The sequence below is a fragment of the Papio anubis genome, chromosome 14 (genome assembly GCF_008728515.1).
Source record: "Papio anubis isolate 15944 chromosome 14, Panubis1.0, whole genome shotgun sequence".
NCBI classification, from domain to species: Eukaryota; Metazoa; Chordata; class Mammalia; order Primates; family Cercopithecidae; genus Papio; species Papio anubis.
Window position 1 is genome coordinate 105,779,791 of NC_044989.1, and position 25,052 is coordinate 105,804,842.

Genomic DNA, 25,052 nt, shown 5'->3' on the forward strand with positions numbered 1-25,052 from the left:
TCAGGTGATCCGCCTGCCTCGGCCTCCCAAAGTGCTGGGATTACAGATGTGAGCCACCGCACTCAGCCAGCATGTGCTGATTTCTGGGGGTTGTAGATACTCCTGCCTTGCCTAGTTCAAGCTCCCAGTAGGCATCAACCGAGAGCTGGGAAAAGATGCCTGCAGTGCGCTCTCTGGGCCAGGAGGAGCCGGCTCCAGCTCACCCATGGCAGTGCCAGAGAAGGGGTGCAGGGCTGCTGTCCCCACCCCCGGTGGCCTGGGGATTCTCTTCTTCCTGCAGTTCTCAGTCACTCAGGCTCCCTCTTACCTGGGTCAGGGTTTGTTTCTGTTGCTTGCCAGTAAGGGGCCTGAGAACCTTTACGGACACACTGAACCCGGGGAGGAGTCAGGACTCAGGGCCTGTGTTCTGGCCTCAGCTCTTTGAGCTTCCCTCTCTATCTGCTGACCCCTGAGCGCTGGATGACAAGGCCCAGCAGGTGGTGGGAACTCTAGGCGTGAAGCCAAGAACCTCCAACATGGGAAGGAGTCTCAAAAGCTGCCACCTATTGTCTGAGCAGCAACAGGACTCTGGCTTGAACAGGGGTGCCTGGGGCAGGGGGCAAAGGGCTGGGTCCCTCAGGTTTGTGGAGTTAGGGGCTGGGGCAACTGTGGTGAACGGGTAGGTCACCCTGTCCAAAAGGCAGCAGCAACTGCTCACCTCCAGGAAGTGCTCCCACATGGCCAGAATTTTTTTTTTTTTTTGAGATGGAGTCTCACTCTGTCACCCAGGCTGGAGTGCAGTGGCACAATCTCGGCTCACTGCAACCTCCGCCTCCCAGGTTTAAGCGATTCTCCTGCCTCAGCCTCCTGAGTAGCTGGGATTACAGGCGCCCACCACCACAACCAGCTAATTTTTGTATTTTTAGTAGAGACAGGGTTTCACCATGTGGGCCAGGCTGGTCTTGACTCCTGACCTCAGGTGATCCGCCCGCCTCGGCCTCCCAAAGTGCTGAGATTACAGGCATGAGACATAGCGCCTGGCCAGAAATTCTGGTTTTTAAAGAGAAGCCTGATATCCACATTTTTTATGTGAAATCTGATTTTTTTTTTTTTTTTTTTTTTTTATTTTGAGACGGAGTCTCGCTCTGTAGCCCAGGCTGGAGTGCAGTGGCCGGATCTCGGCTCACTACAAGCTCCGCCTCCCGGGTTCACGCCATTCTCCGGCCTCAGCCTCCCGAGTAGCTGGGACTACAGGCGCCCGCCACCACGCCCGGCTATTTTTTGTATTTCTTAGTAGAGACGGGGTTTCACCGTGTTAGCCAGGATGGTCTCGATCTCCTGACCTCGTGATCCGCCCATCTCGGCCTCCCAAAGTGCTGGGATTACAGGCTTGAGCCACCACGCCCGGCCCTCTGATTTTTAAATTCTGGCAATTATTTGAAGACATTTAGCTGGCTGCCGTGACATGCACCTGCAGTCCCAGCTGCCTGGGAGGCTGAGGCGGGAGGACTGCTTGAGCCCAGGAGTTTGGGTGCCGCAATGCATGATAGCCTTGCCTGTGAATAGCTACAGCACCACTCCAGCTGGGGTAACACTGCAAGACCCCCATCTCTTAAAAAAAAAATTTAAACACATCTCAGGGCACTGTCAGCAGCCTCTGTTTTTTTTTTTTTTTTTTTTTTTTTTTTTTTGAGACAGAGTTTCATTCTTGTCGCCAGGCTGGAGTGCAGTGGCACAATCTCAGCTCACTGAAAACTCTGCCTCCTGGGTTCAAATGATTCTTCTGCCTCAGCCTCCCTAGTAGCAGGAACTACAGGTGCGTGCCACCACGCCCGGCTGATGTTTGTATTTTTAGTTGAGATGGGGTTTCACCATGTTAGCCAGACTGGTGTTGAATTCCTGACCTCAGGTGATCTGCCTGCCTTGGCCTCCCGAAGTTCTAGGATTACAGGCATGAGCCATCGCACCTGGCCCACCCTCTGGTTTTGAGGGGTGGAGGTCTCTGACTTCTCTGCCTGGACTCCCAGCTGCCCCTCTGCTTCCTCCCCTGCCAGCCCGTGGCTCTGCCCACCCAGAGACCACTCCCTCAGCTCTCTCCAGTGCAGATCGCTTCTCCACGCTGTCCCGAAGTGGGTTGCTGCCAGCCCATGTTGCTGCCCCTGCATCGTGGCCTTGCTGTGGACCCCGAGCCCCTCCTCCCCACCTCTTGCCTGACCTTGGTCCAAAGGCGGTGACTCCAAGGCTTCCCACGCCCTGGCCCCTTCGTTTCTTGGCCTGCTCTCCTCCACTCACTCTCACGAGTGCACCCAGGTACGGGGGATGTCAGCCAGCCCTCTTATTCCCAGCCCACCTCCTTCAGTCCCGTGGTTCTCGGAGCCCCACTGTGGTCCATCAGTCCCGCCACCCGTCCTTGGCTCCCCGCACCCAGCTTCGACTCCGGGCCCTCCACTGGCCTGGCTCCCTGCACTCGCCTCAGCTCTGTTGTTCCGCTCTGCTGCACCAGACTCCCCCGGCCCAGCGTCTCCTCGGTGGAACCTGGCTCTCCCCTATTCCAAATCGGCACACAGCTGGTGGCCTGGTCCCGCCGAAACCCAAAACCCGTGCCGCCAACCTCAGGTGGAACCTGGTGCTTCCCAGAGGCCCCAGGGCACTGCCCTGGCGTGGGGGCGCTCCCGTCTGAGATCACTCATTCTCCTCCCCTCCTCTCCCCAACCTCAGGTCTCCAGCCCTAGTACCTGTCCTCAGTCTCTGCTCACTGAGGAATCAGAGGCACTGATGGGAACCCACCATTTAGTCCGGCTGTAGCCGGGATGCTGCCCTCCGAGAATCGGGTACAGTTAGTACCAGGCTGTGGGGCACTGGGCCCAGAGGGTGTCCTGGAAGCATGACTACATCGGGCTCTAGCATCTGTGCCAAAACAGGGTCCCCTGCCTCCTGCCCAGGGCGCCCACCTGCCCGGGACAGACGCCCCACGGGAGGTGCATTCTCCAGATGGGCCTCCAGAGGGCGCCGTGACCACAGCGCTGAGCCGCTTGCGCTCAAGTCCTGCCCATCTTTGTGCCGGGGCCAGGCCCATGTTGCTTTGCAGATGAAGGGACCCTGCCCCTTTTATCCAGCGGATCTGACCCCAGTGGTCTGTGGCCCAGCACCCAGGGCCTGGAGGGTGGGCAGAACTCAGCCCCCCCCCCACCCACCCCCCCTTTTTTTTTTGAGTTTTGCCCGTTGCCTAAGGTGGAGTGCAGTGGCGCAGTCTGGGCTCACTGCAACCTCCACCTCCCGAGTTCAAGTGATTCTGCCGCCTTAGCCTCCCAAGTAGCTGGGATTACAGGCGCCCGCCACCATGCCCCGCTAATTTTTGTATTTTTTGTAGAGACAGAGTTTCACCATGTTGGCCAGGCTGTTCACGAACTCCTGACCTCAGGTGATCTGCCCGCCTTGGCCTCCCAAAGTGCTGGGATTACAGGCTTGAGCCACCGCACCCGGCCCCTTCCCATCCTTTATCATCCACTGAGCCTCTGCAGCTGGGAGAGAAGGACTGCATGTGGCAGTGGGAGCTCAGGGCAGGTCACTGCAGGTGCTTAGGCTGGCATCTTGGCACCTCTCAGAAGGAAGGAGGTGGAAGTTTGGGAGATGCCCCTGCAGAGCCTGAGTGCTCTCAACAGCAGGGACCACCACCCTCTGCCCCTCCACCGGTCACAGGCCTTGCTTGGAAGGTGCCTGAGCCCTCCACAGGCTGCTCCTGAAGGAGGTGGCCAGGGGCAGGGGCTGGATAGGGTGCACTTTTGGCCTGGCCGCCCACTCCCTGGTGCCAAGCATGCTGCACGTTCCCTGGCCTGGGTTCTGTCATTGTGAATGGTGGCCTTGGGCAAGCAAGACCCTACCCATCCCTGGCCTCAGCCTCCCTACCTGCAAACTATGGGGGCCCCTCCCACAGCCGGAGATCATGAGCATCCCAGCATCCCAGGCCCAGCGGGCACGGCAAGTTCCAGTGGTGTGTGTCGCCCGCTGACCTGCTCACACCTGATGCTCCGACATCTACCCTCTGCTTCGCCAGCAGTAGCCCCACTTTTCCAGGACTACATGTGAAACTGCTTGGGTGCAGTCTGCTTGTGGAGAGAGGGGACGGTGCCTCTGAAAAGAACCCACCCTCCCTCCTCCTGAGCCAAGGCCCTGCTCCCATCAGGCCTGCAGCAAGCAGGGCATCAGGCCACAGGGGTTCTAGATGAGCCCTGGGGCAACCACATCTGAAACCGCAGGGGCTTGTTACCGACGCCCAGGCCGAGACCAGGGTATCTGCTCCCCTTTCCCTCCAGGCACCTCCTGTGATTTCAATCCAGTCCAATTCTGGACCGTCCATGTGGGTCAGGCAAGTGGGATGGTGCTGCAGAGAGGGCTCGGCTACAGGCCCCAGATAATCTACATCCACCACCAAGGCAGACCAACTCAGGCGTCCTGGTCACACCCCCAAACCCCGGGGGGCACTGGTAACAGCCTGAGGTCCTCCTCAGACCACAGGAGTCACACGGCCTGCGCAGCCCTCCTCTGCCCCTCCTGCCAGGGGAACCTGGGCAAGTCACCAACCCTCCCAGGGTCTCCAATCCCCATCTCCACAGTGAGAAAGGCGACGTGTTCCCGAGGCTCAACTAGGAAGCCAGACCGAAGGCAAGGATGGATGTCAGAGGCTGTCTACACATGGGCAGAGGCTGGGGTTTGCTTTAGGCCTGCTCTCAAGGGGTGGTGGCATTCAGGTCCACCTCCTTGGCCCCCTAATGGCAGCCCCACCCACGAGTTCACCCCTGCCTTGCCTGCCGTTACAAAGGCCCATACCATGCACACCTCAGGGCTATGTGGATTCCCATTCATTTCTTTTTATTGGATTTTCCGTGGGCAACCTGGGTGCTCTGAGCGCTGCTCTGGGGCAGTAGGAGCTGCCCACCCTCTCCCAGGGCCTTGTAACAACTGGGTCCTCTGCTCTGGGCTCAGCCTGCTGCCTTGAGAGATACACCCAGTTTTCCCACCACCTCCTCCTTCACTTGTGCCAGGCTGCCCAGCCAGGGGCATGGCCTGGGTGTCCTGGTTAACAGGCACTAGTCCAGAGCCCCCTAGCAGCAGCACCTGCCCGCTGTCGGCCCTGGTCGACTCCACAGTGTACGCAACACCATGGGCTGGCCTACAGCTTCGTGTTGAGGTGGAAGAAGTGGGGCGCTGCATAGGTTGTGACTGGTGGTGCGTGCCAGGCAGATGAGGCTGGGCAAAGTCTGTGGCGGAGAGCACTGTCGAAGGACGTGGGCGGGAAGTGCATCAGGCCAGCGGCCATGGGTGAGGGGCCCGCAGTGGCCAGGAAGTGGGCCGGGAAGGCTGGGATGACCAGGGGGCTGAAGGGGAGTGCAGCCTGGCCCTTCAAAGGGCCTGGGGTGCCAGTGAAGTTCAGCGGGCAGTGCAGCATGGTGCCCCTGTAGGCCTCTGGGGGCACATGCCCCAGGGCTGGGCTCAGAAGGCAGGAGACCAGGCCGGACCCCGCAGGTTTGGCCCCACATTTCTTGGCATCTGCCTCCTTAAGAAAGGGAGACACGGCCCGCAGTCTCTTCCCACTGTGGGCAGCACCCTCTTCCTCCAGGCTGCGCTTGCTGCCCAGGCCTGTGCTACCAGGAAAGGTGGGCGGGAGCGTGGGGCTCTCGGGTGGGACCTTGGCCATGGGGGACACCCAGCAGGCTTTGGGCTTGGGGTAGAGAACGCCCTTTCTGGAGCCGCCTTTGTGGAATGCAGAAGGGCGGTTGGCGTCCCCGCCCCACACCAGCTGGGGCTCTTTCACTGACAGCCCCTCTTTGCCAGGAGGCCCCAATAGCACCCCATCTTTAAGTCTGGAGAAGAAGTCCCTGGGGTGCTGGCTGACAGGCTTCAGCACCTCAGTGGGGTGGGTGTGGAAGCAGCCCGTGAAGATGGGGGCTGCCGGGCAGGGGCCCGCCTGCACCTCCTCCCTGAGGCTGCCACCCGGGGACTGCAATCCCTCCTGAGAGGTCAGCCGGTGCCTGGAATTCTCAATCAGCCCTTTGGGGCTCTGGGGACTCCCTGGGAGGTGAACAGCTGGGGACGCCTGGGGCTCTGCCCCATGGCGACAGCCCTCCTCCTGGCACTGCAAGGCCTCCACCTTGCTCACCTGGGCCAGGAGCTTCTTTTTGGCCAGTGGTGACATGATGCCGTGTGTCCCCTTGCAGTAGAAGCTGGATAGGAGCCGCTTGTAGGCCTCAGGGCAGCCACTGGCACCCACAAAGGACACAGAAGACCCAGAGGCCGGGCCCTGCTGTTCTGTACTGTTCCTGGGGGGCTCCTGGCTAAGAAGCGGTGCTTGGTCAGCAACATCTACTTTGGTCTTTCCTGGCATCATCTGGAATGAGAGAAAGCCATGCCTCAGGGCTGCCCGAGCCATGCATCCTGACCTCAGGAGCAAGAGGCAGCACTTTCAGGCCTGCCCAGGTCCCCCGCTAGCCCTTGCAGTCCTTTGTGCAGAATTTTCCAAAGGAGCCCTGTCCTCTGAGCGGACACAGCCTCAGGTCGGGACACAGGGCCTGGTGGGGGGGGGTGCAGGCTGGAGTTCAGTCTACTTGCACAAGTAGAGAACTTGCGCACTGTGGAGAACCTGGAACCTTGCAAGTCCCGCCCTGGGTGCATGTTCTGTGTGTTCTGAGCAGACAGCTCTGTGGCCACAGGGAGTTGTGGGGTGGGGGGGGCTACAAGAGGCAGGGGACAGGGTGGCCCCAGCCAGCCACAGGCCTACCTGGTCCATGCGCCGCTCCTCCTTGGCCTTCTTCGGCCGCTCGGTGGCCCCATCATCCCCCCTGTTCTCCTTGGCCATCTTGTACTGTTTCCTGGGCTTGGAGGTGGGCAGCGGCTTGTCATCCTCCCCCTTCAGGTGCCGCACATATGGCAGGACCAGCCTGGGGAGGAACCGGGCATGTCCCCCAGGAGGCCGGCGGCCATCCCCTCCACGGGCCTCTGTGGCCTCTGAGCCCCTCTTTCCCGCCGGCGCCGAAGAAGACCCTCTCCTCCTCGCCCCAAAGCTCAGCTCCCTCGGTGGCTGCGCCCAGCCAGCCTGGGCCCCCGCAGCGCTGAGGACGGCGCCCACCCCGCCCGCTCCGGACAGAGTCCACCCAGCCCTCCCGGCAAGGTCGGCCGAGCCCCGCAGGGCAGGCGGCGTCCAGCACCCGGGCCCGCCCCCCTACCTCTCGTAGTGGCGGCGCGTGCACGTGGCCGCGCTGGTGCTGCCCGGGCTGCCCCCCAGCTCGTCGTACACGTTCTTCCAGAGGCGGCGCCCGGTCACCTGCAAGGGCACCTGGTGAGGGCGCGGCCGCGAGCGCCCCCTGGCGGCGGGGTCCTTGCGGCTCTGGCCGCCCTCGCAGGGACCGAAGCACTGCGCTTTGGCACCTGCTCTGCGGCTCCGACAGCGGCTGATTCTCCCTCCCAGGGCCACGGACTGCTGGCCCAAGCAGTTTTTCCAACACGGGGCGGGCAGAACAGATGGGGAAGGCTGAAAAGCTGCTTTGAGCAGCAGAGAACCAGCAGGGGAGGTGGGGAGGAAGGGGCAGGACTGGGGATCCTGGCTCTTCTCCTGTCCAGAGGCAAGGACAGCGCTGCAGGCTCACCCCAGGGAGATGCAGTCTGGCAAGGACTGGGGGGTGCCTTCCTTACCAGCTCATAGGCCCCCAGCTTCTCCACTGCCTTGTAGATCTTCCACAGGTTAACTGGGGAGAGAGGGGCAAGCTGGCCGTCAGCCTCTGTGGGAGGTGGGGCAGCCACCCCTTCCTAGTGCCCTGACACGCGGGCACAGAGCAGCACACACCCAGGCAGGGCCACTGCAGTAGATGGGCAGGCTGTGGCCTGTGCACCGCTGGCCCGATGGCAGCCTGGAGGGAGGCCTCCTTTCTATCTGCAACCTGGATCACCCAGAGTGGGAGTGCCTGCCCGATGCCCTGCCTGGGCGGGGTTCCCTGCTGGGCCCCCCTCCCTGCCTGCACCCCAGGGACGCACTCTGCTTGAAGCCGAGATGGGGCACCCTCTCGATGGGCGTGTGTCGCTCCTTCATGAACTTGTAGAGGCTGACCAGGAAGGCCTGCTCCTCCTCCCGCTCCTGCTCCTCCTCCCGCTCCCCGCCTGCCTCGGGGGAGTCCTGGGGAGAGAACAGGAGGCATTGGGATGGGCCCCAGTTGGTGGCTGGCTGCTGGGGACGTGCAGAAACCACTGGCTGCAGGAGGAATAAGGTACCTGCCCCAACCCCAGTTTCCCAGAGAGCACCTGGCCACTGTTCTGGGAGGGAGTGACTGTTCCTGGGTTCGGCTGGCACAGGTGTCAGCCCTCAGTGCCCCAGGGCAGGGGCTAGAGCTCAGGACCCCCGCCCCAGAGGCTGGGCACCCCAGAGCAGCTGGCTCCAGAGATGGCCACAAGAGCAGTCCCCGGCCTTCTCCAGGCCAGGGTCACTTCTCTGTCTTGTTCATGATTTGTCATATTTGTGTCAGCTCCTCTGCCAGACTAGGAGCTCCTGGAGAGCAGGCTCAGTGTCCCTGGGACTCCCCGCCGCCCTCCCCCCCACCCCCAATGCCGAGGGAAAAGCTGAAGGAACAAAGGTGCCTGGTGCTTTCCGGTGCCGTGGGGTTGCTCTGTCAGGCCCACGTTCCCCGAGCCTCTGTGTGGCCCCAGCCTGCCATGCTGAGCACAGGGAGGTGAAGCTCTGGGCTTCAACTGCACACTGCTGCCAGGGGCACAGGACTTTTGGTTGCGGGTCCCAGAGGGGCAATCTCCGCTGATGCCTTCATCCAGCAAGTGGCTCAGGGCAGACAGCCCAGGGCCTACACCCTGTCAGAGAACAGACAGCTTCCAGGACATAAACCATCTAGACTAGGATAGCACAGCCAGCCATGTGTTCCCAAAATATTTGATCCAGCTGGGCATGGTGGCTCACGCCTGTAATCCTAGCACTTTGGCAAGCCGAGGTGGGCAGATCACCCGAGGTCAGGAGTTCAAGACCAGCCTGGCCAACATGGGGAAATCCCATCTCTACTAAAAATACAAAAATTAGCCACGCCTGGTAGTGCATGCCTGTAATCCCAGCTACTCGGGAGGCTGAGGCAGAAGAATCGTTTGAACCCAGGAGGTGGAGGTTGCAGTGAGCCAAGATTGTGCTACTGCCCTCCAGCCTGGGTAACAGTGAGACTCTGCCTAAAAAAAAAAAAATTGATTCAAGTTTATTTCAGTGTTACTTTTTTTGTTTGTTGTAAATAGCTTCTGTAATAGTTCAGTGTTTTTAAGGTATTAAAGACCTCTGAGAAGAAACAACATACGAACTCATATATCACCCATGAAATCGTAACATGCCGGGGCCCTGGGGCTGGTCTGTGCAGACCTCAGAAGGAAGGCTCTCTCCTGGCTGCTCAAGTCAATCTGCTCCTCCAGGCCTCTACTCTGAATTTCCAGCAAGCTGCTAAAGACGACTACCATTTGCAAACACTTCTGCATGAATCTGGATACTTTTCCAGACTGTGCCACCAAAGCAAACGGCCAAAATGAATGAAAGCCGGGGCCAACTGTGCTCCGAAAAAGCTGCCTGCAGCGCCCCCTTCAGACTCTGCTCATCACAACAGCCCTGTTGGTCTCACCGAGTGACTTTATATGCCCATGTTATGCATCTGGATGAATGGATGTGAATGTGGTTCTGCATCACGGGCTGGAGCTTTTGTCTGTTTTATGGATCAGGGTGGTGGGCCATCTTCACTTGAAAAAAGGGGTCTGCTACAAAAACCAAGTCAATCTTGGTTTCAATAACTCTCTGGCACAGAAGACAAGTCAGTCCCCTGGCTGCTGGACAGGGCCAGGGTAGGAACATATCTGCCTCCTGAGAGCTTGGGGAGTGTCCAGGTTCACCTGGAGGCTGAACACAGGTGAGGGTGGCAGGGAAGAGCGCCCAGGGAGTCAGCAGAGGGACTCAACTCACCTCCAGTGGGATGGGGTTCTGGCTCCCGTTCTGCTCGCCAACAGGTTTGGGGGATGCAGGTGGATCTAGGGTGTCACCCTCTGCAGACTGCTTCCTGTTCCCTTTGACAGGAGCTGCTGCAAGGAGAGAGGGAAGGAGGAAGGGGTGGGGAGAGAACACCTCAGATGCAAGCAGGAGGAACAGGAGCAGTCTCCCCATCCCCAATCAGAGTCGTCAGAGGGCGCCGGTGACTGTGATCTCACTCCTGTGATCCCAGCACTTTGGGAGGCCCAGGCAGGCGATCACCTGATATCAGGAGTTCGAGACCTGTCTGGCCAACATAGTGAGATCCCGTCTCTATCATTAAAAAAAAAAAAAAAGAATTGGCCAGGGGGAAGGGGTGTGTCCCTGGCTGCACACAGGCTACACACACACACACACACACACACACCCTCCTCCCCACTCCCCCACAACCCACTGCATCTGTTCCACACCTGCCCCTTTTCTTTCCTCTGCTCCAGCTATCTCCCCACATCTTTGAAGGAAACGCAAAACCACCTTGAGGTCAAGTCACAGGAGGCCGGGGTTGGGCTATGGCGCTTGGGGAAATCCTGTCTCCAAAATCTGCCCCATGCTGAGACACAGAATTGAGAAGCAGCTCAGTCTCACTGGAGAGCTAAAGGATCCCATGGCTGTGGTCCCAAAGCAACACATGGGGTCCCTGGGTAGTAGTTCCCCTGAGAATATTCGGGAACATCTGACCTTCCCGAGCATCTGCAGAGTTCTAACTGCCCTAATTAGGCCACATGCTCCCCTCACCTGCAAGGGTCCTGGTGACCCCTCAGGTCTCTGTGACAAGTGCCTTCCTCTGGGTGGCCTCCTCCGGCCCCTGGCCATGGGCAGCTCCTCCATCGCCCTTGGCTACTCACAGCCAACCTGGCTGAACTGCCGTTGGCTCCTGGGACTCCCTGGTAGCTCGGTGAGGCTGCCCGGACCCCACACAGCAGGTGCCAAGCTGGAATGAGCAAGGCTCACGACAACCCTGCGTCGTGGGCCGGAGAAGCCGTGGGCTGTATTTTACTAAGAACCACCATGTGCCGATGGCTGCAAAAACGCAACACCTCTGCCACTGCAAAAACCACAACCACTGGAAACTGCCTCGGGCCACACCACAGGCTGGCAGCAGACACCAGACCAGGAACCCACGGCTTCTGACAACCTTTTCTTTCTGTCCTTTGTCCTTTTGTTAATCAAGTATGAATTGGTTCACTCCCTCCCAGGACATCCTTTTTGTTAGGAACCTATGAGATTTCCCTTCCATCCCAGACAGAAAAAGAATCTCCTCGGGAACAAGAAACCCAAAGCAGCATAAGCCAGGGGCCAGTGGTACTCAGAGGCATGGGGTAGAATCCTTGGCTAGCAAAGAACGCTAGGATCTTCCTCTCCCATTTCACAGCAGGGAAGACTGAGGCACAAAGTCACAGCGGACTTGGCTGGAAAGGCATCAGGCTGGTGGGTCACTTGTTAGTACCCAGGATTTCTGGAGACGGGTGTGTCAGAAGCTAGCCCAAGAGGGTGGCCCAAAGTGGTCCTGCTTTGGTAGGTGTTTTTATGTCTTGCCTCCATGCCGATGGTTGCTGAGGGATCTCAGGGTGGTGGTTTCTCGGGCTGGGGTGACTGTGGCAATTTCTTAAAAGAAGACAACAATGAAGTTTGCCACATCCATTAACTCTTCCTTTTTTTTTTGAGACAGAATCTCGCTCTGTCACCCAGGCTGGAGTACAGTGGTATGATCTTGGTTCACTGCAATCTCTGCCTCCCGGGTTCAAGTGATTCTTCTGCCTCAGCCTCCTGAGTAGCTGGAACTACAGGCACCCACCTCCACGCCCGGCTAATTTTTGTATTTTTAGTAGAGACGGGGTTTCACCATATTGGCCAGGCTGGTCTCGAACTCCTGACCTCATGATCCGTCCGCCTCGGCCTCCCGAAGTGCTGGGATTACAGGCGTGAGCCGCTGTGCCTGGCAACTCTTCCTTTCGTGACAGATTTTTCCATGACATGCACGTGATGCTGTTTCTGACAGCATTTTATCCACAGCAAAACTTCTTTCAAACCTGATGTGCATCCTCTCAAACCCTGCTGCTGCTTTATCAGCTAAGTTTCTGTAACATTCTAAATCCCTTGTTGTCATTTTGACAATGTTCACAGCATCTCCACCAGGAGTAGATTCCACCTCAAGAAGCCACTTTAGGATGGGCACAGTGGCTCATGCCTGTCATCCCAGCACTTTGGGAGGCCGAGGTGGGCGGATCACCTGAGGTCAGGAGTTCGAGACCAGCCTGGCCAACATGGCGAAACCCTGTCTCTACTAAAAACACAAAAGTTAGCTGGGTGTGGGGCAGGTCCCAGTAGTCCCAGCGACTTGGGAGGCTGAGGCAGGAGAATCCTTTGAACCTAGGAGGCGGAGGCTGCAGTGAGCCGAGATCGCTCCACTGTACTCCAGTCTGGGCGATGGAACAGGACTGCCTCAAAAAAAAAAAAAAAAAAAGAAAGAAAGAAAGAAAGAAAAAACCAGAAACCAAAAAAAGTCACTTTCTTTGCCCACCCATACAAAACAACTCCTCATCCACTCAAGTTTGATCATGAGATTGCCGCAATTCAGTCTCATTCTCAAGCTCTGCTTCTAACTCTAGTTCTCTTGCAGGTTCCACCGCATCTGCAGTGACTTCTCCACTGAAGTCTTGAAGCCCTCAGAGTCATCGGTGAAGGTTGGAATCGACTTCTTCCAAATGCTTGGATATTCTGACCTCCTCCCACGAATCACAAATGTTCCTTAAATGCTCTCTGGAGGTTTTCAATGTATTTTGCCCGGATCCATCAGAGGAATCACTGTCTATGGCAGCTATAGCCTTACAAAATGGATTTCTTCAATAATAAGACTTGAAACTTGAAAGCACTCCTTGATCCTTGGCTCTAGAATAAATGTTGTGCTAGCAGGCATGAAAACATGCAGCTCCTGGTACACTGTCATCAGCCCTCTTGGGTGACCCGTTTTCTTGTCAATGAGCAGTAATATTTTGAAAGGAATCTTTTTTCTGAGCAGTAGGTCTCAACAGTTGGCTTAAAATACTCAGTAAACCACGTTATAAACAGATGTGCTGTCATCCAGGCTTTGTTATTTCATTTGTAGAACAGAGTGAGTAGATTTAGCATAATTGTTCAAGGTTCTAGGTTTTTTTGGAATGATAAATGAGGATTGGCTTCAACTTAAAGCCACCAGCTGCATTAGCCCTAACATGTCAGCCTGTCTTTTGAAGCCATGCATTGACGTCTTAGCTATGAAAGTCCTAGATGACATCTTTTTCTGATACAAAACTGTTTCATCTACATGGAAAATCTGTGGTAGTGTGGCCACCTTCATCAATGATCTCAGCTGGATCTTCTGGATAAATTGCGGCAGCTTCTACACCAGCCCTGGTTGATTCGCCTTGCATTTTTATGTGATGGAGATGGCATCTTTCCTTAAACCTCATGAAGCAACCTCTGCTAGCGTCCAACTTTTCTTCCACAGCTTCCTCACCTCTCTCAGCCTTCAGAGAATTGGAGATTCAGAGCCTTGGTCTGGATGAGGCTTTGGCTTAAGTTATGGCTTGTCGGATCTTCTATCCCGACCCCTCAAACCTTCTCCATTATCAGCAATAAGGCTTTTTCGCTTTCTTACCATATGTGTTCCACTGGAACAGCACTTCTGATTTCCTTCAATAGCTTTTCCTTGGCATTCACAACTTGGCAAACCAGTGCAAGAGGCCTAGCTTTCGGCCTGTCTGGGCTTTCGACCTGCCTTCCTCACTAAGCTTAATTATTTCTAGTTTTTCATTTAAAGATAAAGACCTGTAACTCTTCCTTTCACTTGAACACTTACAGACCACTGTAGGATTAATTGGCCCACTTTCAATATTGTTGTGCCTCAGGCAACAGGGAGGCCACAGAAGAGAAAGAGAGGAAGAGAAATGGGGAATGCTGGTTGATGGAGCAGGTGGAGGACGAGCACACACAACATTTATCGATTTAGTTCACTGTCTTTGTGGGTGGGGTTCATGGTACCCCAAAACAATGACAATAGTAACATCAAAGATCACTGATCACAGATCACCATAACAGATACAATAATGAAAAAGTTTGAAGTGTTGTAAGAATCACGAAACGGTGACACCGAGACAAAAAGTGAGCGCATGCTGTTAAAAATGGCATCGATAGACTTGCCCGATGCCAGGTTGCCACAAACCTTCAATGAGTAAAAGATGCAGTATCTGTGAAGTACAATAAAGCAAAGCATGATAGAGCAAGGTGTGCCTGCACATTCGCTCCCTCAGTCCTGGAGGAATTCCATTTGAAAGAGAGGGAATCTGAAGCCAGAATGGTTATGGGTAAGTCGCTTGACTCCCTGGCGGACCAGGATTCAAATCAAGGTCTGATTCTGGTCCAGTGGCTGCTGTGGTTACCAACATTTGCAAAGCCTTCATGAAGAGTCCAAGTAAGCCTGGAGAGAAACCAATCCTAAGGCTTGTCAAAGAGAAAGAGACCGGGGCCACCCTCTTGGGCTAGCTTCTGACACACCCGTCTCCAGAAATCCTGGGTACTAACAAGTGACCCACCAGACTGATGCCTTTCCAGCCAAGTCCTCTGTGACTCTGTGCCTCAGTCTTTCCTGCTGTGAAATGGGAGAGGAAGATCCTTGAGTTCTCTCCTAGCTATCTGTGAATTCCCAAAACCTTCCAGGTCCGGGAGCACTTCCTCCACCAGCTCTTCTCCCGCTGCCTGCTGCCCTCGGCTCACACATCCCCTCCCCTCATTCCTGCAGCCCCAGAGCCTCGGCATCCAGGGACCCTCTCCACATCTTCCTTGGTATGACTGGGGCTTCTCAGTCACTGACTTGCTATGTGACCCTGGCAAGTCGCTGCCCCTTGGGCTTCAGGAAAATACGGCGGTTAGACAGGGCCCATCAGAATCACCTGGAGGAGCATTTGGAAAGACGCTGATGCTCCCGCCCCACCCTCAGAGTCTGATGTAAGGTCCAAGGTGGGGCAGCAGGGTCAAAGCTCCCCAGGGCATCCCAGTGGGCAGCCAGGCTGCGAGCCACAGGGCGAGAGGGGCCCTAGTCCCTTCTGCGTGGTTCAGAGTTTGTGAGCTCTGCCTGGACCACAGTGGGGGAAGATCTCCCGGAGTCAGGCACTGGTGTTACCTGGAAAGGAGGTCACCAGTTTGAGCTGTTTAACCCCAGATGGGAAAGGGATTGGAGCTGTCGCCTTAAGCCACAAAGGGAAACATTCTATCTCTGTGTCCAGCCGAGTCCCCAAATGAACTCGGTCTCCCTTCTCAGCGTGGGTGCTCTGTCCTGCCAGGGCCCTCTGGGTTGCAGGCCTTTGGACCCCCATTTCCGCAGCATTAGATGAACGAGAAGGGACAGTCCTCTCCCCCTTGGTCTTCAGGGTGCCCTCCATCTTGTCCCTCGCTGCCCTAATCTCTCCCTTTCCCTGATCATTCACAGATCAGGGTTACATTTGTAAAAAATGTAATAAATGCTATAAAAAAATAAGCTTGAAACCCACCGCCATAGATGTTGGGCCACACAGGTCCTGCGTTGGGAGGTAGAGAGCTGGCAGCCAGGCAGGCAGGACCTGCGCGGTGGGGTGGGCCCTCTCCTGGCTCCGCGGAGGAGGGAAAAGGCTTATGGAGCTGGAGGCCCCGTCTCCCGGCCCCACTCAGCCCACAGAGGCAGGAGAAACCCACTTGCCCAAGAGCTGCTGCTGCTGCGAGCCACCGCACTGCTGCCCTGTTCCCAGCCTTGTGTGCAGGCGCCTTCCTGGCACCATGCCTTGCATGTTTCATTTGTGGCAGAAGTGGGGGATCAAATGCAAAAAAGAAAAGTGCTCTCCATAAGAATGTCATCCAGACTTCACCTTTCTCCATCCAGCAAGCAATAATGATGATGATGGTGATTACTGTCTCATTACTCACTCGTAACACATCTGGAATCTATTCCTGTATACAGGATGAAATAGGGATCCTAGCCATATTTTCTCCCCATTGGTTAGGGGGTCCCAGTGAGTGGCCTCCTCCCCCAGTGGTGTAAAAAGCTACTTTCCCCACAATGTCAATGCTTATAAGGAACACATGTGGGACTATTTCTGGACTTTCTATTCTGTTTCATCCACGGTGGAATGCTAGGACCTGTGGACACTGTTTTAATTTTTTGTAGCTTTATAAAAACAACTTACTATCCAGAGGGCAAGTTGCCCAATATTACTTGTCTTTTTAAAATATTCCATCTGAACTTTGGGATAATTCTGTTACATTCTCTTAAAACAAAACAAAACAAAAAAATTAAAAAAAAAAAAAAAACACATTTGGGAGGCTGAGGCGGGCAGATCACGAGGTTAAGAAATTGAGACCATCCTGGCCAACATGGTGAAACCTCGTCTCTACTAAAAATACAAAAAATTAGCCGGGCGCGGTTGTGGGCGCCTGTAGTCCCAGCTACTTGGGAGGCTGAGGCAGGAGAATGGCGGGAACCCGGGAGGCGGAGCTTGCAGTGAGCTGAGATCCGGCCACTGCACTCCAGCCTGGGCGACAGAGCGAGACTCCGTCTCAGGAAAAAAAAAAAAATACAAAAATTAGCTGGGCATGATGGCACACACCAATAATCCCAGCTACTCGGGAGGCTGAGGCAGGAGAATCACTTGAACCCAGGAGGTGGAAGTTGCAGTGAGCTGAGATCAGGCCACTACACTCCAGCCTGGGCGACAGAGACTCTGTCTCCAAAACAAACAAACAAACAAACAAACAAACAACTCCCACTGCTAGGGCTTTGATTGCATTTAAGTTTAGAAACTACTTTGAGGAAAAATAATACCTTTACAGTACTGCATCTTTCTTTTCAGGATCATGTGTCTCCATAATTCAGGTTTCCCTCTGCAGTCCTCAGAAGTTCCTTCTTAAAAAGCCCCTGTGCTTTCTTGGGGAGGTTTATTCCTAGTTTGTTCCTTGGGTTTTGTGCAGCTAGAAAATGGTGTTAGAAAAACCCTGACAACGGTAGTTCACTCCACAAGCCCCCTGCAATTTCCTCATTTCACTGCTGGGAAGAGGGCCAGGGCAGGCTAGGTGGCTGCACCAGAAGACCAGCCTGGGCTCCTAGTGACCCCGTCCCTCACTAGGCAGACAGAGGGTGCAGCAGGGTGCTGGGCGGGAGGATTGCCTGAGGCTCTTCCTGTGCTATGAGTCTCATTTCTTTCTAACTCCATGGCGCCTGTCTGAGTCAAGCTCAACTCCCAGATCCTACCACTCCAGCACTGAAGAGGTTAATCTGTCGCTCCCTCCAGCAGGTCTACTTGTTCTCAAGTTATATGCTCCACCGACTCAAATCAGTGCCCTGGCTGGCGTGGGCTGGGCATCTCATACAACACTGCTTTGTTGAATCTTCCCAGCCATCCAGATATAACAGAGAATGCCTGAGGCTCAGAGAGGTTCAGTGACTTGCCTGGGGCCACGCAGCTTATCCATGGCAGAGCTGGGATTCAGAACCAGGGTAGTCTGACTCCTGAGAGATGCTGATTCCTGACAGCTAAAGTCTTTTTTCTTTGTAATGGGAGCAGGGAGACCTCAGGTTCCTTATCTGTGCTCAGAGGGTGCAAACTCATCCCCTTTCCCCAAGGAGATGCGCAGTTTCCCAGCATATCGCTGCAGTCACTCTGCTAGCAAGAGCAGGTCTGTGTTGCCTGCTAAGGCATCCAGGCTCAGGGATGGGAGGGGGCTGGTCAGAGTGCTGGGCAGTGGGGGCGTGGGGGGGCACGGCCCCCACACCCTGTGAATCAACTTCTCTGGCCGGGGTGGGGGAGGGCCCATAGAACCCACCATCTTTGAATAAGGGGTGTTATCTCCATAATTTTGAGGAAAGAGGAAAGACCTGTTGATACCTACTGAGATTCCTTTTAAAAAACTGCTCCCTGTTACCTGTGGGAGTAGGGGGCCAGCTCTGGCCAGGGCCCAGCCAACCTGGTGAAGTTGGGGTACGCAAAGGCAGGAAGGTGAAGGCAGTGGGGCGGTGGTCGAGAGTCACTGAGGACAAACTTAAGATGTCTCATGGGACTTAGCTAGGACCAGAAGGTAGCTATGGGGCGGGGCAGTGGGTGGATGTGGGGAAGTCAGCGGGCCCCCTGCCCTGGCAGACATCAAGCTGTAAGGACATGAGAGTGGGCCAAGAGGACAGACGGAGCAAGGGGCTCTAGCACCGCATGGCTGCACCTCTTACCAAGTTGGTCACTGCTTCTGTATCTCCCTTTCCCATCCACAAGACGGGCGTGCTAGACTCCATGTGCCCAGTGTTCTCAGCGGAAGAAAGCGAGAAGAGAAAGGAGGCTTCCCCCACAAACCACAGCCAGGCGCAGTGAGAAGACCGGAGGCCTGCTTGTCCTGCTCCCTCCCCAAGGCACCTCGCTGCCCAGCAGCTGCTCCGGAAACATCAGCCTCCTGGGTGCAGGACTTACAGACCCCGGTTGCCCAGAGAGGGGCAGTGACTAGTACGCGGCCACACAGCTCTCAAGCCTAAGGGTCTGCTGGAGGCGCACACCCCTTTCCTTCTCTCCCTCCCTCCCCATCTTTCTGCTGCCCGCCCCATTCACCCTGGGTGTGATGGGAAGGAAGTGACACTTCCTTTCATGAAAAGTCACCGACTGGGAACAGTGCGTCAATTACCACAATAATGGTAACAGCAGCCTCAATAACAACCAGCAGACGCCGCCCCGCCCCCTCGGCTGAGGTTGTTGGCTTAAGTTTCTCTGAGCTTGAGCTGGAGCGAAACAAAGACAGCCTTTGAAGCGGCGAAACGGCCGGTCCACTTGGCAGCCCGGGAGCGGCAGCCAGGCCGAGTCTCCGCGGAGCTTGGTCCAGGAGTCTGGGGACGGACGGGGCGCCTGCCAGGAGCTGAGCTGGAGCCAGCAATGAGGAGAAACGCCATGGGCCTGGGACCCCCACTCCCTACCGGGGCACAGGTGCAGCTCAAGCCACAACCCGGCCTCAGTACCTCAGCTTGGGGGAGGGCGAGAGAGACAGGGTCTGGGCGCAGCTGAGGCCACAAGAGCCACCAGAGGGTACAGAAGGGGAAGGAGGAGCGGGGGACACTGAATGTGAGGCTATCAACTTCCAAGCCCCACTCTCCCTGTCCCTCTTACCAGGCTCTGGGATGTCCTAAAAGCCCCAATTCCAGGATGGGGCTGTCCCTCCCCACTGAGTCTGGACCACATTTGGTGGTGACAGTGAGAGCTCCTCAGATGGCTTCGTGTGTCCCCATTCCACCCACGGGACAGAGGCTCAGAGGTGCCAGGTGACGTCTCCCAAATGTAGAGGCAGATTGTCGGAGGCCCTTTCTACCAATGCCACACCAAGTTCTAGGCCCCAGGCGGGTCCCTACGGCCTGGATTGGGCTCTGAGCTCTGCCGTGGGGTGAAGTCCTCGAGCCCCATCTCCCACCCCTCCTGTGCTCTAGCGTTGCCTGTAGGCAGAAACGCCACCGTGCGTGTGGGCTCCCACCAGTGGGGCCCGGGTGACGCAAGAGGCACCTGTTGTCCTCCCCTGGGGCCCGCGGAGCCCTCTTTACTGACCCAAGACTCCGCAAACAAAGGGACACTGGACCCGCAGCGCCTCGGGACCCCCCCGTGCCCTCGGCGGTCCTGCATCGCGCAAACCCCACCACGCCGGCGCTGGGCGGAGAAAGACGCGACCCCAGTCCGGGCGACCCCTAGACACCGCGGAGGGACTGAGCGCGGGCCCGGGTTGCCCCGCAGCTCCTGCCGAGCGCGAAGCCGGGCATCGCTGCCCGCGCCCTTGCCCTCTTCCCCCGGCGCTCCCCACCCGCCGCCCCGTCCCTTCTGCAGACCCAGGGAAAAGAAGGGGACACACAAGGGACAGGAGAGGAACCAGGGAAGCGACCCCTCTCCTGCGGGGCTGCGGCGGGTGGGCGGGGAGACGGGAGAGGGAAAGAGAGAACGGAAGAGAAGGAAGGGGCAGGGGCGCGAAGCCGGGCGCCCCGGACCATCGGCGCAGCCCGCGGCCGAAAGAGGAACCGTGGAGTCTTCACAGCGCATTGAGCAAGTTCTTCGCACCCGCGCAGCCCCTGCAGGAAACGGCGCCGCAGAGGGAAGGGCCGCGCGCCCCGGACCCGGAGTCTGCGCCCGCCCGGCGGCGCCGCGGTTCGGAAACCCGCGGGGTGTCAGGGGCGGAGGGCGGCCGCCGGCAGCTGTCACAACACAGGAGCTGAGCCCGGCTCGCGGGGGAAACCGCAGCAGGAAGTGGGACGACAGCGCCGTGCCGGGCTCGGCACATTTCAGGCAAGAGACGGCGAAGAGAGTTTCGAGATAAACGCCCGGGAAGCCCCTGGCCGCCAAAACTTTTTGTCTTTCCTTTTCTCGAAACGCGCGCGGACGCCCGGCCTCACCCCTTCCGCGCCGGCCGGGAGCGCTGAAGCCGCGGGCCGGGCTCGCTCCCTTCGGCCCGCGCCCCGCAGCCCACCGCGGACCCCTCTCCGCCCCGCACAGCGCCCCGACCGCCACGAGGGCTGGAGGGGACCCGGCGCCGGCACCTGGGCCCTCCCTGCAGGGCCGCCGAGCCCCGGCCCGGGCCGCGCCGTGGAGCCGCTTACCCATGGCCCGGCGACGTCCGCGGCGCTCGCCCCGAGACCCTCAGCGCGCGGCTGTCCGGATCCCGCGCTCTCTGAGCTACTGGCTCGCGGCGCCGCCCGCCGCCCGCCTCCCCGCAGCCCCGCCCCGTCCCGCCCCTGCTCGCCCCACTCTGGGCTCCCATTGGTGGGCCCGGCTCCGTCGTGCGGGGGAGGCGGGGGGTGGGGGACGTTCCCGCGCCCGGGGACCTCTGGGAATTGTAGTGCGTGCCCCTCGCCTCTCGGCTTTCAAAGTGGGGCCCATGGAAAAGGCTACTCACCTAGAGGAGCGGAGGCAGGACCCCCAGGAATCATTGATGCCTTGTGCCTCAGTTTCCCTGGAGGCAAAACTAGAGCCTTAGAAAAATCCTCCTTGCTTTCAGCAGAGCACTGAGGGCTCTGTGGAGCGAGCAAAGTGCTTCTGACTTTGATTTGAAAGTGGCCCTGTGCATTTCCCATTCCCCACCCAGTCCAACAAAGAAGGCCAGGTGAGGAATCCCTGTGCTTTGGGAGGAGGAGGCGGGAGGATCACTTGAGCCCAGAAGGTCGAAGCTGTAGTGTGTTGCAATCACACCACTGCACTCTATCCTGGGCAACAGACGGAGACCCTGCCTCAAAAAAAAAAGAAAAAAAAAAAAGGAGAGGTGGTTAGTGTGAGCTAGACAAGGACCGAACTAGGAAATCCTTGGCCTAGGTTCTGTGGCCAGGCCTGCCAGTAATAGTCAATGCCCACATACATAATGCAGACAGAGTGTGGCAGCTACAAGCTGAGTAGTCCTAAGAGGGGGCATGAGTTCAGGCTGTGGGAGGTGGGAATGAGGCCTAGGGTGAATGGAGGCAGGAGGAGGTGCCCAGCCAGCCATAGCAGCAACTTGGACCTGTGCAGGCCAAAGAGGAAGAAACAGAGGCTCAGGGTTTCCGTCTCAGCAGGTGGTTACCTAGGACAGGAACACTGTTCCTAGCACATAGAAGCTACACAGAAATCTTCGTTGATGAATTTTAATACTCATAATAGCTGTATGCACTTCACACCATCATTGTCTTCATTTTGTAGGGTAAAACTGAGGTCTGAGAGATCAGCTCAAGTAACACAGCTGGTAGGTGTTGGAGCCAGAGCTAGACCCAGGAAGAGGAGCCCTCATACCCAGGCATCCCCCCCACCCACTTTGCACCCATTACTGACCACTTGTCATACTGGTGCCCCTCCTCACACTAAAAGAATGGACCAGGGCTGCAGTTTGGTGAACCTGAAACCCTGGCCCTTACTCTTTGGCCCTGGGATGGAAGATGTCTGCAGGCTCAGTCTAGAGCAGATGACACTGTGGGCTCTGCAGGATAAATCCCCTGTCTACCTCGTAATGGGTTGGCTTGTAAGAGCCAGCACCTGTAGAGTTGGTAATAGACACCCAGAACAATCGTAACGGTCATTATAACAATGCATCCCACTTCCAAGTTCACAAGCCACTTTCCCCTCCAGAAGAGCTAAGGCTGTGGTGGAAGACACTATGATGGGATGCCATCAGGAAGCACCTTTGTCCATTCTGGAAGCATTCACTGGCAGGCACTAGGCCCAAAGTTGGGAATGGAGCTCTGGATGCAGCCTCCGGGGTCACAATCTAGGCCAACCCCTCACTTGTGGGTTGGATACCCCTACTGACAAGGAACTCACTATCTTATAAGACAGCAGCTCATCCCACCAAGCGTTAGGGTTATTCTGCCATCCGGGCAGCTGGGCACATTCTGACAGACAAGGGCTGTTGTGCAAAGCCTCAGCAAGTCAACACCTGCCTGTGCCAGCCTGGGAACGATAGGATCTAAATTTAATTGCTTCCTGAGGCAACTGTTTGCAATAGAAAGTAATTTACAATGGCCCGTAAATCCTGCGGAAAACAGACATCTTCATTCGTCTGGCTAAAAGCGTAAACACTTCCATTGCTCAAGCCTCCATCTCACACACCTCCACTCCGGCCCAAAGCCGCCCTCCTCCTGCACTCTTCAACCACAGGGTCCCAGGCCAGGACGCGTCTGTGCCTACAGAGGGGTCACCTAGCCCCTCAGTGTCCTGATGTCTCTTTGTGTGTCTCAAGAATAAGAAAAACAAACCATCACTTAATAAATAAACACATTCTTCCTGTAAAAACATGCAAGTAGATCGGCCCTCTCTGATGCCACCCCAAATCCAGTTCCCTCCCTGCCCCAGAGTTAAGGACCCGTCAAATTGGGTGAAGTCTTCCAGAACTTTCCCTATGTATTTTCAAAAATATGTGTGTATCCAGGTATAGAAAAATATATCGCTTTGTTTTATGTGTATGTTTAAGGAAACAATACAATTCTCATTGCTGCATTCTGAAACTTGCTTTTTCGATTACCGCTAGATCTTACAGACTTTCCTTGTTAGAACACAGATCTGCTTCTTTGGGAACTGCTGGGCTGTGTGCCCAGCACAGTGTATTTAATCTCCTCTTGATAGCATTTAATCTTTTTGGAATTACATGAATCCTGCTGAGAACATTATAGACCCCCTTAGAACAGTTTCAGGGCTAAAGAGCTCACAAAGTGTTCCCAGACTGAGCTAAAAGCTGCTTTCTAACTCCCACTTCCATGTCCTAGCACCTCTTGTTAGCCCATTTCTAGGAAGAAAATCTGGCCCCGGGGGTGGTTCTCATCCTGGAGCTCTCAGAGCCGTAGGGACCATTCAAGATCATCTGTCCACCTGGTCTCATTTTAGAAAGGAGGCCACCAGGCCCAGAGAGGTTAAGCGAACTGCCCAAAGTCACACAGTAAAATCAGTGCTTTTGTGTCGTCTGGGACCCACAAACCCCTCCAGTGCCCTCAGGAAACAGAATGCATAGCCAGTCTTCTATCCTGGGAAGCTCAGTTCCCAGGCTCAGCAGTTGCCAAAGGCCCCTAGGGCTTTGTTTTCAAAGGAGAAACGAAGCAGGGAAGTATTTTTAACGCAGCCCCACCCTGCTTGCCTAACTCCTCGTTCCCCGTTCCCCGTGCTAGCTGTCCAGGAAAGGCCAGCTTCACAGCAGCGTTTGCAACTCATGGAAAACAACAAATGCCCGAAATAGACGATACCCAAGCTCAGGAATGGAAAAAATTGGCTCATGGTTTCAAATGCCTCTTTTAGAAAAAGACAAGAATAGCTTTTGGCCTTTGGGGAACTGCTGGGGGTGAGGCAGTGGGGAGGTGGTTGTGAGTCCCAGATCACCAAGGGCCAACTTCCTGCCTGAAAGAGCTTTGGCCACTGTACCCCAGGGCGCGTGTAAACCAGCTTCCCGAGCTTTGTCCACGCTGGAAACTGCATCTGCACCTGGCTCTAGGTTCCCTCCAACCTCTGGCCAATCTGGAAGGACTTCCTGTGTTGGGCCAGGGCTGGGCTGGGTTCACCTCTCCACCCCACATCTGCCCACTGTGTCCCAGCAGGGTAGAAACCCATGGTTCTGAACTTCCTGAGCCTGAATGGTGGAAGCTGAATTCCCCTGGGGGAGGGGAACGGAGGGCAGGGAGAGAAAACTGGGGTTTTCATCCCCACTCAAGACACAGCCCAGCTGTGTGGCCTTGGACAAGTCACTGAACCTCTCAGGGCCTCAGCCTCCTCCTCTGGAAAGCAGGATAACTCTCCACTTTTTCAGTCATCCACTCATCCAATATGTGTTGTGTGGTCCTACTACGTGCCAGCACTGAGCTAGACATGGGATGTAGCCACGGCCAGAACGAAGTCGATATCCTTGTGGAGCAGAAGATGTGGCCCTTGCCAACTTCACAGGCTGCTAAGAATCAGTCCCTGCTCCAGCTACTCAGCCAAGGTCTTGTGCTGAAAGGGGTGAAAAAGCCTTGGACCAGGGCTGACCCTAACACACACTGCACCATCTTGCATGGAGTATTTCATTCAATGTCGCTCTAGCCCTCTGAAGTGGGCACTCTATCTGTATCTATCCCTTTATTACAACAGAGAACCAGAAAGTAAGTGCTGGACAAGCCCGCAGACTCCTCCACAGATAGGAAGGAGTAAGTGTGGGCTGGGTGAGGGCCAGGCACTGGTAAGTCCCAGGGTCAGGGTAACTAAAGCTCTGTGGGAGTCTTGACTGGAGCTCAGCACAAAATGCACTGGACAAGGAATCTCTTAAAACCATTGGGTCTGTGTGACACTTTTACTTAAAATAAGGTCTCAACTGACCCTTCCACTCTCTGTTGTATGTCAGGTGACCCTTCCATGTGATAGAAGAGTAAAGCAAGGCATGTAGAGGTTAAATGACCTCTGCCCAGCCGGACCCTGCCCATCTCCCACCAAGATGAGGCAGGAGAGGGGCAAGGAGTTGGGCTGGGGATGGGGGTCCCTAGGCGATGGGGGCGTGACTGGGGCCAGGAAAGAACTCCATCTCCCAGGATGCCGTGCAA

At 56.3% G+C, this 25,052-nt stretch overlaps 2 protein-coding genes across 7 annotated transcripts in view; one reads left to right on the forward strand and one right to left on the reverse strand.

Annotated features, from left to right (window-relative positions):
* KANSL3 (KAT8 regulatory NSL complex subunit 3) overlaps positions 1–15,536 on the forward strand; it is a 90,529-nt gene extending 74,993 nt beyond the window's left edge. Inside the window, exons 22-24 of one of the 3 annotated variants that reach the window (XM_031655474.1) lie at positions 9,280–9,908; positions 10,072–11,539; positions 12,645–15,536. The gene's annotated coding sequence lies outside the window, so the exon portion shown is untranslated. The remainder of the gene's footprint in view (positions 1–9,279; positions 9,909–10,071; positions 11,540–12,644) is intronic. The other 2 variants (XM_031655475.1, XM_031655476.1) reach the window with 2 other exon arrangements.
* Positions 4,827–20,764, reverse strand: ARID5A (AT-rich interaction domain 5A). Of its 4 annotated transcripts, XM_003908983.5 has the most exons (7): positions 20,634–20,764; positions 9,962–10,077; positions 8,005–8,143; positions 7,666–7,718; positions 7,200–7,297; positions 6,755–6,914; positions 4,827–6,364 (listed from the first exon to the last, which is right to left on the reverse strand). In XM_003908983.5, exons 1-7 carry the CDS (start codon positions 20,635–20,637, stop codon positions 5,150–5,152), a joined length of 1,785 nt encoding a protein of 594 aa, XP_003909032.1. In that variant the 5' UTR covers positions 20,638–20,764; the 3' UTR covers positions 4,827–5,149. The 4 variants fall into 4 exon arrangements, with proteins under 4 accessions (XP_003909032.1, XP_017803229.1, XP_031511342.1 ...); XM_017947740.3 differs by lacking the exon at positions 8,005–8,143 and having other exon boundaries at positions 20,634–20,735; XM_031655482.1 differs by lacking the exon at positions 20,634–20,764 and having other exon boundaries at positions 9,962–10,308.
* Positions 20,765–25,052: the final 4,288 nt, after the last annotated feature.